General features: G+C 41.3%; 2 protein-coding genes across 2 annotated transcripts; both read right to left on the bottom strand.

Moving 5' to 3' along the window:
* Positions 1 to 83: 83 nt before the first annotated feature.
* LOC135343161 (uncharacterized) lies at positions 84 to 5,737 on the bottom strand. Its single transcript, XM_064540133.1, has 10 exons — positions 5,627 to 5,737; positions 5,493 to 5,523; positions 4,958 to 5,252; positions 4,644 to 4,680; positions 4,194 to 4,292; positions 3,566 to 3,774; positions 1,357 to 2,260; positions 991 to 1,092; positions 512 to 578; positions 84 to 335 (listed from the first exon to the last, which is right to left on the bottom strand). The coding sequence occupies exons 1-10, from the start codon at positions 5,634 to 5,636 to the stop codon at positions 224 to 226; spliced, it is 1,866 nt and encodes a 621-aa protein (XP_064396203.1). The 5' UTR covers positions 5,637 to 5,737; the 3' UTR covers positions 84 to 223.
* On the bottom strand, positions 5,725 to 10,786 carry LOC135343163 (minor histocompatibility antigen H13-like). Its single transcript, XM_064540135.1, has 10 exons — positions 10,500 to 10,786; positions 10,038 to 10,139; positions 9,731 to 9,813; positions 8,514 to 8,608; positions 8,298 to 8,383; positions 7,858 to 7,983; positions 7,604 to 7,661; positions 7,398 to 7,518; positions 6,315 to 6,506; positions 5,725 to 5,927 (listed from the first exon to the last, which is right to left on the bottom strand). Exons 1-10 carry the CDS (start codon positions 10,686 to 10,688, stop codon positions 5,846 to 5,848), a joined length of 1,134 nt encoding a protein of 377 aa, XP_064396205.1. The 5' UTR covers positions 10,689 to 10,786; the 3' UTR covers positions 5,725 to 5,845.
* Positions 10,787 to 12,429: the final 1,643 nt, after the last annotated feature.

The following is a 12,429-nucleotide window of genomic DNA, read 5'->3' as shown; positions in this document are numbered from 1 at the left end:
TACTAAATGCCAGACTTGTGGGTGTGTGCATGCTTTAGTGACAATTCTTCTCTGTAATTAATTAATATGTACTATACAAAAATTATATATATTATAATGGGTTTGATTACAAAATGAAATCCTGACTGCTATAGATCCATATGAAAATCAAAACTACACGTAGTAGAGAATTAAAACGTTCACTATAATAGAATGCTGTGAAATAAAAAGTTTGTGGAGAATGCTACACGACAGAGACTATTCCAGTCTCGTCTTCACTGTCAAACTGTAGCTCTCTCAATTCGACCTGCTCTTGACGAATCTTTAGCTTCCCAATTTCCGTTGCCAGGATGCGACTGGAGAGGACAGTAAACAAATATTTCAGACTGAGTTGAATCACACACAACAAACAGGTCATTATGTAGTATGGTATTACACAACACACTGCATTATCAATGTGCTGACAGTGCACATAATTTGTTAGCTCCTACGATTAATCAGTAATTTGTTCGAAGCAGAAGTTACAATTTACCAGTGGACGGAGTTGTTGATTCCCATGACTTTGAGCTTGGAGCTTGTTAGCCTCAACAGAGTTCGACCTGCATGTTGAGAGTCAATACATGAGTGAACAGAGCAGAGTCTCCCACATACCGTATAGCAGGTATATTTTGAGGGTATAAATTTTCGCGGATGTGCCTTTAGAAGGGTTTTCGCGGATTTAATTTTCGTGGAATAGCGCCTTTTTTGCAGCATGCGTGCATGGAATATTAAATTCGCGTCGCGGTTCATGCCTAATCCGCGAAAACCACGAACATTTATACCCTCAAAATATACCCTCTATACGGTACACGATTCCACGAATTAAAATCTAAGAAAACATGACTAAAAGCCTTAGAAACTCTTACTTGCACTTCATTGATCCTTGAGCAGATGTAGCAGTCTACACACACACACTACCGTATACTTTGCTTGCGCATGCGCACCGAGGCATAATTATTACAATTATCTCACCAGTAATTTGGTGCTTTGAAAATAGAGGGTAGTAGTGGGCATACAGTGATATGTTGAGCTGCTTGATCCATTGTCCAACGTTCTCCCTAGTCCAGCCGTGAACTATACGAGAGTGGCAACCAAGCAATCATAATTATTGACCGTACAGATATATGTACCCATCAATGATCATGTAATGATTGTACATAATTCACAATTATCGAACCTCTAACTACCAGAATAGAGCATAAAAGAGGGGCATCTTGAACTACATGTACATTTACAAAGCATTAAAACTCATACGTACATGTACAGCATGTAACACATTGTAACAACATGACTAGTACATATACTGCCACATGTAAGCAAACGATAAAATCTACTCACTATTATCAGGGAGACCAGAGGTTGCATCCTCCACACTAGGCGAAGATTTCTCAGGAATATCAGAAGCTGGGTGCCCAAAATATATCTTATTCACCCCCTTTGAACGACTCTCCTCCACATAACCAGATGCCTCCATGCCAGGCAACTGCTCAACTACTTTATTTTTTGGTCGAAGTGGTGCACTGAACTTGTCCTTAACAGCTGGTGGAGAAACACTTCTTTCCGGTTGTGATTGAGGAGACTTTGACCTTCTGAAGAATCGTTCAATTCTACCAGGTGCCTTGCTAGTAGGGGATACAGCTCTGTCTGGTTGAGTGGGTGGGGGTGACGTGCCACGTTCTGGTTCTCTTGGTGTTGGTTCTCTTGGTGTTGGTGATTTCGCACGTTTGGGCTTCCTAACAGGTGGTGACTTTTCTCGATCTTCTGGGGTCTTTTTTGGCTTTTTGGGTTGCTTATTGGATGCATTACTAGGTGGAGACGTGCTTCGCTCAAGCTGTCTCGATGATGAGGAAACACTTCGATCAGGTTGCCTTGATGATGGTGATAAACTTCTTTCGGGCTTTTGAGTAGTTGTATATACACTATCGTCAATTTTTCTGGGTGGCGGTGACCTCTCAGTTTTTTTGGTAGCCTGTCTTAGCCGTCGGTCATTATTCGAGGTCACATGACTGCCTGAGCCGACTGGTGAGGTTACCCACTTGAGTTGTTCTTCTAGCTCGTCTAGTTCAGCCAATTCTTCATTTAAGTCAGGTTTAGCAGCAGCTGTGACTGTTTGTCTTGTTTTAGTAGTGTGTGAGGGGTGGGAGGGTTTAAAGGCTGCTTCTGTTCTCACTGTTTGTTGCTCTCGTGCGTTTTTCTTCTTTTCTTTCTTGTTGGAGACGTCTTTCATTAGATGCTTCATGTTCTAAAAGAGAGCAAGAGTACATCATAATTTTATGTGAAAACAAAATGTTACAAATTCCCACACATTAGTGCTACATGTACAACTATCCCACTAGGCACCAGAGTGCTTAATACCTCGAGGCATGTTTTGCATTTATTAACCCAAGGCCGTGCCACGTGTTATAGTAGTCGCTTGGTTGTTTTTGTGTGTGATCGCTCACCTGGATGCCATAACGCTCCCTCCATACAACACGTTAATGGAGTTAATAGTGGCAGATTTGATGTTGTTTCGTTGTCAAATAAAGCTAACTTGCACGTTGGCTGTGGTTATCTAGCTGCACGAGGCCTTCATTCGAGGTACATATTTACAGCTAAAGTGATCCCGTACCACGAACAATGGAACAGGGTCACTAAAGTAGAAAGCTAGAATTTTATAAAATTATCCTGCCTACTAAAACTCCGTTCTCAAGTTCGCATGCCTCAAGCTCTCTGTTACTTGCTGCTTATAGCCAGCATTTAATTATTGTAACACTATTTTTGGTTGCCATGGATCTTTATTATTCATGTCAACAGCCGAGGGTTAGCACTCCAATGCTCTAGTTAAAAAGCTAACTCAAAGGATAGAAACATAGATGTATGATGCTAGAAGTAGTTTGATATTATGACATTGTACATTTCCTCCCATTGAATAATAAATTCTAAATTTTGTAAAAAAGGGGCGGATCTGCAGAGCGATTAAAGTTCACAATGCTGCTTCTGGCAGCTAGTGTACAGCTAGCTTTGCAGCTCTTTTCTCACTCTTGTAGCACACAAATAGCTAGCACTTTAGAAACTGTGTGTGAAGAGATACGATTCTGAAGAAACTGCAACAGCCTTCGATCATTCATAATTAACTCGAGAAAGAAACTTTAGTTTTACAAATCCACAATCAAATTCCAAGGGAACGTGGCTAGAACTAACCTATAGAAGCTGTTAGTTTTCAGCAATTGTTGTGCAGTTACAGTTGGAATAGACAGACAGATACACACACACACACACAGTCAGCTTTACTGTATTTCTCGTGCGGCTATGTCTCGAGGCATAACTGTAGATTGTTAACTACGATTGGCAATACTAGCTTTTGTACATTAAGGATTATTTTGCTTTAGGAAGGCAGGTTAGGTTTTGTACATGTACCTCTAAAATGATGATTGTTACAAGAACGAGCATTGCTTTGAAACTACTAACATGTGCATGTACATGTATGTATACACAATTATACTGCACTGGAAAAGAGTTGTGTGAAACACAGTACGTCATCAGACAATTAGTACAGTTATGTACTCACCGATATCTCTCTCTGCATTTTCTGAACACTACTATTCATTTGAGCCCCCGCAGACTTGACTCCAGGTTGGTGATCAAACCCATCGTCTCGAGAAAAATCCAAGAGAGGGTCGTAGCTAGTGAGGTCTGTGTCCGACCCCCTGCTGGAGGGCGGAGACGAGAGGTTGTCAGCGTCATACATCTGGATTTCCACCTCCTGATCAGTTCCCCCTGCATAGACGGCACAGAGGTTAAAAAATGGTGGAAATAAATGAGAGGACTTTGATATAATTAAGTGACACTATTCAATTGAATAACATTGAGACAGCGTAGTATAAGCATAAGCATATTGGGTGATTTCAACATACATGAAGTAACATGCACTGTATTGGCACCTGATTGTATATTTTATATGTACGCAGTGTGTGTGCGTGCGTGCGTGTGTGTGTGTACATGTGTAGCCACTAGTAGTTCTAACAGTGTGTATCTGCCAAATTCGATATGCGTCAGCCAAAAAGGATAGGGTATTTGTTCCAATGGAAATCAACGTACACTGCACATTAATTTTAGAGTCCACAGAATGTACAACGTACCAGTATACAGTACTGTATAACTATGTGTACACAAACAAGAACTACTGTACCACACACCGTAACTAGGGACCATCTGATCGTGAGGGAGATCAAAGCTACCAAGAATATCATCCACCCCACTTAGGGCATTACTCAGCTGAGATCTGTAATCATCCACTGTGTAAAGAAACAAGGTACGTGTAAGTATCAGAGTAGAGAATACAGAATTGAACGCATACATGTACGTATGCCTAATTAGGGTCACTATATACACGTTATTCGTACACACAAGTCACAGTACTAGGGTTATTACTTTGGTAACAGGAAAATGAACTTTGGCTCAGGGCACTGTCTATAGTTACACTGTGTGTGTCTGAGCCAATACAATGTTTCCATATCTCCATTAATAATGACATTCCTAGCTACAAGGAAGCTGCTGCCCTAGTATGGAGGGATTCTTCAACATTCTAGTTTCTATGAACACCTGGTAAGAACAATAACATAATTATGACACACAGTAACACCTGCCTTCAGATCCACAAGTGACGAAGTCTCCAGTACGAAGCTGATGTGAAAAGAAGGTGTCATAAAAACAACATTGAATGTTTTGATAACGATATATACCTCAGGGATGTAAAGCACTGCTGTGTAGTCAACACAGAGTTAAGCATGCATGTTAAATTTACTAACTATTGTACAGTACTAAACTGTATCTGTACTGTAGGACAATCTTCAGCTATTGATGCCGATACTGCCCTTTGAAAACAAAATAATGTTACTAACTACATACTACATAACACTGTGCACGCACGTTTAAAATGCACTAATAATTATGTGTTCACCTTATTCTGTAAAGAAAGAAGGGCTCTCCTCTTGTCCATGTCTGTCACGGGAAGTGGGTGTGGTCTAGCCACCCGTATCTCGAAAGCAGAGCCGCACAATCTTTGTAGTTCACTCCCTACCTCATCCTCAGTACACTCTTGCATGTTGCTCCCATTTAGAGTAAGGAAGTAGTCTCCGGGTATGACCCCGGCACGATCAGCCACTGACCCTCGCAAGACGTCGGAGAGCACCACGGGAGAGTTGCCCTCGATCTGAACACCATAGCCAGACCTTGTACTCGAGATAGAGAGGTTACTGAGGAGGATAGTTGGAAATACACAACGAGTATCTGAAGGTATCGATGCGCAGAAAGCATGACACTAGCTTATCACAAGTACGTCCCGTCCCACCGGCACCATTAATTAATTACCATTGTAGTACATGTATTTAATAAGTACATGTATTAAATCTCAGAATTACACAATGTCATGCTATAATACTAGAATAACAATGACACACACCACTGCTATAAATGAAGTGCTTGATTGAACTCACTGGAAGGTGAAGTCCACAGACTTTTTTGTACCTATAAAGTGTTTTGTAAACAGTAAAGTGAGATAAGCCATCTCTATACTAGCTACAGGCTATAGCCAATGACAGTGATCGCAGTAAGTAATGCAACAACGTACCTGATGCCATAGCTCCACTAGTACTAAAAAACCATAGACAATGGTGACTTTAATTTTAAAAACAAACGTTCTTCACAAACCTAATTGCCTAACTCTAATTGGAATGTGGGCGGGGCACATCTGCACCCGGACATGAAAATTTCAATGAATAACTTGTTGATACAAAATGCGGTTAACCCAAAATGCTCTATAATAACCTAAACTGTGTTCAGGAGCTAACTATTCATGCTTTTTGGAGTCCTTGCTTGACTCTTCATTCTTTGATTTCTCCTCTGCAGGCTTATCAGGATAATCCTTGTACCTGCATAGAAAGAAACATTGTGTCGCACAACTAAATTTCCGTATAAAACCGTATAGCGCAAAATTTTCGAGGGCTTAATTTTCGCGGATTAGAATTCTACACGAAAATTAAGTCCACGAAAATTGTTCTTACCTGCTATAACATGCAAAGATTTAAAGGCGTGGCTTCCGGTAAGCAGTCATTCCGCAAACATTGTGCTTTTAGAGGCCAATCCACGAAATATAAGTGCTTCAAAAATTTCGCGCTATACGGTACTACGTACGTTCTTACAGGTAAAACAGATACGTAGAATAAGCACATACGTAATAGTCTCAAAAACTGCTGCCAATAAATAAGGTGCAGTATACACACATGTAGTACAGTTTATCAGGGTACAAAATCACTCACTTGAGTAGGTCAGACAGGTCTCCTCTGATGAGAGCTACCAGAAACGGGAGGCCGAGACAGGAGGGCACTAGATAGAGGAGGGCTGGTTGGGCAGCGTTGAACACATGCATCACAGCAATGGTGGTGCCGAGGCCAATAATGTAGGCCACAAACCCAGTGTAGAAGTATACACGACATTTGCTAGGGTGATTCCTGAGGGAGAGGAAGCAGATGTTTACATGCCATAAACCCTTTAACTTTTAAACAGAGTACTATTATAACTATACACATGTACCGTCAAGGGCGTATAAAAAGAGAGAGGGCATACAACTGACTATCAATCCTACGTGCAAGCAAAAACTAAAGCCACAGACCGGATATACTATGTACTGTACACAAAAATCTATTTATTTTTGTACTTTTCCACCGTCCCTTTTAGTTTTTGCTTGCAAGCTCTGTTGCATGCCCTCTCTCTTTTTATACGCCCTTGGTACCGTGCTCTATCGAAATTACGTCCACCCAAATGGTATACTACGCAGCAGCTATAGAAATTTACGCCTACCCAGGTTTATTCGGGCATGCCAGTGCTTGAAATTCGGTTAGAGGACAAAGAATGGCAATAGTAATTCAGCTACGCACATGTATTGCACAAAAACCGCTTTTTCAAACATGCCTGACCACTCTCACCATGACATGATTGCATCACTTCCTGGTGGACATATACTTTTTTTAGTAAGTTTCACTCAAAAGCGGGGGGGGGGGGGGTGGGGCATAATCTCAATAAGTACGGTACTAGTACAAAATTGATAAGTACATGTATATGCCAAACAAAAGAGTACTCAAAAGTCATAGCATTGCCAGATAATACTAGAACTCCAATGACTGTGTAGTGTGCCAATCATTGTGCCAGGCAGTACTGTCAACAATAGAGGAGGGATGATTGTTTATCACAATGTGACTAGGTCTGAGACAACACTCAGCCTAGCGGACAAGGGCATTATATTTATCCTACAAATCAGACAAAAAGCAACAATGCAGTCAGACCACATACCGGTACAATCAGGAGTGCATACCTGGTACAACCGATAATTTAATTATACTCACTGATAGTCAAAGCGACAGAGCAGAGCGATAAAGAGTCCTGGTACCACAATGTCTCCAAGACCCAGCATTCCGAAGTTTTGAGCAGCCAGTCCCTTCTCAAGAAAGTCCATGGGGAACATCACTGTGTGTGGCGAGAAAGACGATAACAGAGGTGAACAGAGAAACACTAGATTGTGAATGGAGTGATGCATATATCGTTAGCTCACATTTGATGGGAGCGTCTAATCCTTTGGCAACGGTTACCATGACATCAGTACCAAACACCTATGTACAATGGAATAGTTCATTCATATTGTAACATATTGGAGAGAGTGAAAGCACAGATTTACAAAACAAAACAGGTAGATGTGCACGTACCTGATTGTATGTATGGCTGTACGAAACATGAATCGACACTCAACATTAATATAAATATTGTGCACAAAAATAATATGCAAGAGACAATGAATCCCTAACTCACCCAAAAGATGTCGTAGACAAAGAGTCCACCCAGAAGGAGACAGCCAACACTGATGCTGTCCAGAGAGATGAGCTCAATGGCATTCAGGGAGAAGGCAAGACCAAACATGTTGTTAAGTAGCCATTGCTGGGGGAGTTGAGGTGTGTGTGTGGGGGGAGGGGGGGTGTAAGTAGTGGCAATGAGTAGAGAAAAGAACATAGTTGGGAGTGATATGGAAGGTACAGTTGTGTCCAGTTTACAGGAGGTCTAATTTGGATCAGTACACACCCTGATTACGGTATCTATTTCGAGTGTATATAACTTTCGCGTACTGCAAACATTTATATCCACAAACACTTATTGCATGCATGCATGCATGAGCCAAAAGGCTGATACTCGACAGTATGATGGCATTTGAGAATCAATTAGTTATTGTTTGCTACATGTACATTTAAACTCACATTGGTGAAAAAGTAAGTGATCCCGACTATCAGTGCCCCCACTGCCATGACGATGTCTCCAGTGTGGAACTGGAATGATGACTCCTCTGCAGAAAACCGAAACATTATACCATTGCAGTCAAACACCAGCTATTAAATTCCATCATCCATCATCCACATTCCAGCCAATGCTGTTACGATTGCACCCTTAGCTACATGTAATGTACGTTTACAGACCTTGTTCTCCTCTAGGTGGTTTGACGGTGAGACGAAGGTGGTAGCTGGTGAGTCGAGAGGTGATGAACTCAGGGATGAATGGGTCCAGCAGAGCACTGTCAGTGTGTGGGGGGGGGGGGTTAATTAGAGCAGTACATGAATAATTCTCAGGGCCTGGCACATAAAAACCATACATGTATGTGATTATATATACATACAGTATATGTATTAGGTCTGTCATTAGGTCTGTCATGGAACATCCTGTCCCCCAATATTGTCCCAGATAAAAATATTGTGTTTTGCTTGGATTGCTTGGATTGCCTTGACCCAACAAAAGTATAACGTCTAACCACGAAGAAACTTAAAATAGACGTGTGCTGTGAATCATCAACATAACTATGATAATGCTTGTGCAAACTTCGATGATGAAAACAAGGTCAAAATGCCGTACTGTTAATAGTGTATGAAACTAAGGAACAAAAAATGACCTACGTGTACCTAGACACTACAACAAGCGAAAAATCAGACAAAAAACAGTCCAATGGGGGCAAAAGATACAAAGTGTTGTTGTTGTGGCTTGATTTGAAGCTTCTCATTCTCAAAGCACCTTATGACATGGCCCGGCTTCTCATGTTGGTAGTAGTGTATCATTATGATTATACATACATTGAAACAGGAGTACTGATTGAAGGCATGCAATTGCACATATCAAAGTTATGAAGACTCTAGACTAAGACCCACGAGAAAATGTGACCACCAAAACCATCAAAGTGAAGATTAATTTACCAAATGAAAGAGATGGTGAAAGTGAAGAGAAATCATGTATGAGTTGAAAATCGAGAACAAATTCATGCAAAAAGTAACAAAGTACACATGAATGAAGGCAACAAAATATTATAAAAGGGGACACACTATTCCATGTTCTGGGTGGGGTAATATACCGTATTACTAGAATATTTGCTGGTGAAAAACGTTTGCGAATGAGCCAAATCAGCAGAAAAGTTGACCCTTTGCGATCTAACTATTGCGTTCTGGCAAGGACCGTGTGTATTTACTAGTAATTATTTAGGTTTTGCGGATTTTATTGTTGCGAATTGAACAATCCTCGCAAAATTCGCAAATGTTTGATGCTCGCAAAACATTCTAGTAATACGGTAGAATATATTATGTTTGCGGAACAATATTCCGGTAAACATTTTGATATTGTACACCTGTATACAAAGTATCAGCTGACCCACCTGCACGCTCTGGCCAGACCACTGATGCCCAGTATGAGGAAGAACGAGCGCAGGGTCAGACTAACATACTCACGGGGAATAAACTGTCAGAGTAGAGACAACGAAGAAGGAGTGAACATGTATTGTGGTGAGGAAGTATCACACTAGTCAATACATCACGTACATGTACACACACCACTGTACAAGTACCTTCCTGGAATAAATACGTGGAAGTCAAGAAGGAAATAGGCTGATTTTCACATTACATGTATTACAGTGAAAGTATGAGTCATTGGATATTCATAACACATGCACTTCCCACATTCACCTTGAAGAAAATATACAGTCCAAACAATCCAGCACTAGCGTACAATGGAAATGTCGCTGCATCCCTCATGGCTATGCGGTCACTGGCTTCTTCACCTCGTTTCTGTCACAACAAATATCATACTAACAATCATAATAAATGTACAGTACTTCTACAACCCATCATTAATGTTTAGTGTTTAATGTACAGTACCGCAAGTCCTCTAATTAAGGCGACACTTCTTAATAATTACGAAGCCAGAGGTTGAAAAATTATGTTAAAGGTCTGGTGTCTCATATTTAGAGGGTCACATCTTAATAATTATAATTAATATGAGGTAACTCGGTCTACTTGGCTCGATTTCTAGCCACTTAATTAATAATAATTATGGTACTTCTACATACATAATTATACGTACATGTACATGAATAATAGATATACTCTACACAACACCATCATCATTGAGAACTGCAACAGTCATACCTTGAGTCCTGAGTGGTAGTGTACTGAGCGAAAGGCACCGAGTACAATGGGGCCCAGAGCCATCAGGAACAGGCTGGCATAGGTCAAGGCAATTCCCTGAGGTGTTGCTGCACCTCTGCCGGTCATATTCGTCTCATTGCTTACTATATCCTCCAGTAGTGTCGCATTGTCCTCCAATTCAGTAGACATCTTGAGTCTTTGATCCTGCCAAGCGCCTCTAGCTCTAGCTCTAGCTCAACACTCTGACTCGACTGGAAACTGGCTCGCGTTTCACTCTATTAGAAGCGCATCACACTGATACCTAGGGCCAGGCTATTGCGCATGCGCGCTCAAGCCACACTCGCGCTGAAAGAGCCTACAGCATTTTTTTGCACCAGGGAAGGCTTGGTGCACTGCTTTTTTCAGATTCCTCTGTATTCATGCAGCATCTTTGAGACCTGCATAATTCCAATTTCACTGTATGTGTATGGTTGTGAGACATGGCTGTTGGACTCCACCCCTGAATGCCTTGGGAAGTTTTCAGCGCACGAAATTGGCTGTCGTACCAAATTTCTACTTAAGAACATCCGTTAGGAGGATATTTTTCCACTGGCCTAATGTCGCCACTCCTACTCTTATTCGGAAATTGAACTTCCTATTCTCTGGAAGCAAAGATACAATCAGCCAGAGGATTCTTTTACTACGAAACATCCATTGTGTCCAACACTGTATTGAATCATAGATATAAGAGGGAGAGGGATGGGAAACGGAGCACGTGCGCACAATCACTTCTGTGTAATGCCAAAAGTTGATCCGCGTTACGGCTCTAGACACCCCGCCAACCCAGCGGGAAATGTTATTACTATCATTCACAGCTCCCAGTCCTGCTGTGCTGAGCATCCACGCCTACTGTGCATCATATAGAAGCGTTGCGTATCTCACCAAGAGCTTGAAAACTTTCAAAGGCAGTTTTTTGAGTGTTGTATTATCGTTTTGGCTCTATCTAGTGGCTTTGTGTACCTTCTACAAGGAGAGGCTGTGACTACAGCCCAAAATATTAATGATTCCCTCTTTCTTAAGTAGCTGGGCATTGTATGCAAGTAAAGTCAAAGCCACTTGGCTTTAGGTTGGTAAGTAATGTTCATTTTTGTCTTAGTAAGCTGGTTTTTAAAAGCAGACTTTTTGGGTACCCATTTAGAAAGTCACATCAATGATTGAATGTAGGTACATGTCTCTTTGTATTCATTGATAGTTGGTTCATCGTATCGGCACAGTAATTTACGACAGAACTTTGCTACATTTCCATAATTCTCTATCATGTCTGTGACTGTACTGGAATACTCAACGGTACAGACAGAGCTCCTCTCAAGAATTTGCTGTCCAAGCTGCTTTTTACTGCTTGGAGGGTCTCACTAACTATTGCTGCTACCTTGTTGTGACTGTTCCACTAGCCATTGCTAATACATGGAGCTCAGTAGCTAGTTTATAGCCTAGCCTCGATCCCAGGCCGATCTGTCTCTAATTGAACGCTAGGTCGCCTCCTAGTTTATAGCCTAGTACTAGCTAAAAGCATGGGTTGGAGGAAATAAAGAAGAAAACATTGACCGAAACGCGGATTGTCAATGCTATTTACGTAGTGATTCTCATCCCTCTCCCTCTTATATCTATGATTGAATCTACGCTGGACATTTTGTCCAAGCTAAATATATCTCAGATCCGAAAAATGCTCCTGTCATTGAGAACATCATTATTATCCACCACCTCTAACCATAGATAGAAGAGAAAGGGATTGGCAACGGGGCAATTCACGCGATGCTTTTACATGTACATTGAATGTACACAGATGGGCCTGCCCTAAAACTCCGCTTAGTTACCTAGTCTCCTCCACCTGCCGGTGGGTAACAAGCATTGCAGTTTTAGGTGGTGTTGAGCTATTACATGTATATCTTGG

This window comes from Halichondria panicea, chromosome 10 (assembly GCF_963675165.1).
Source record: "Halichondria panicea chromosome 10, odHalPani1.1, whole genome shotgun sequence".
Classification (NCBI taxonomy): domain Eukaryota; kingdom Metazoa; phylum Porifera; class Demospongiae; order Suberitida; family Halichondriidae; genus Halichondria; species Halichondria panicea.
Note: the sequence above shows the minus strand (reverse complement) of the source record. Positions and strands in the feature narration are given on the sequence as shown.

Bases quoted from the DNA above. Each gene is read 5' to 3' on its own strand.
- LOC135343161 (XM_064540133.1), bottom strand. The intron at 3,775-4,193 runs GTGTGTGGTACA...CCGTCTATGCAG, and splicing joins TCAGATGGTCCCTAGTTACG to GGGGAACTGATCAGGAGGTG. The intron at 579-990 runs GTGAGATAATTG...CTCAACATGCAG, and splicing joins TTCAAAGCACCAAATTACTG to GTCGAACTCTGTTGAGGCTA.
- LOC135343163 (XM_064540135.1), bottom strand. From the start codon at position 10,688: ATGTCTACTGAATTGGAGGACAATGCGACACTACTGGAGGATATAGTA. The intron at 7,984-8,297 runs GTGAGTTTAAAT...CAACTCCCCCAG, and splicing joins TCACTTACTTTTTCACCAAT to CAATGGCTACTTAACAACAT. The intron at 5,928-6,314 runs GTGAGTGATTTT...CTTTCTATGCAG, and splicing joins GACCTGTCTGACCTACTCAA to GTACAAGGATTATCCTGATA.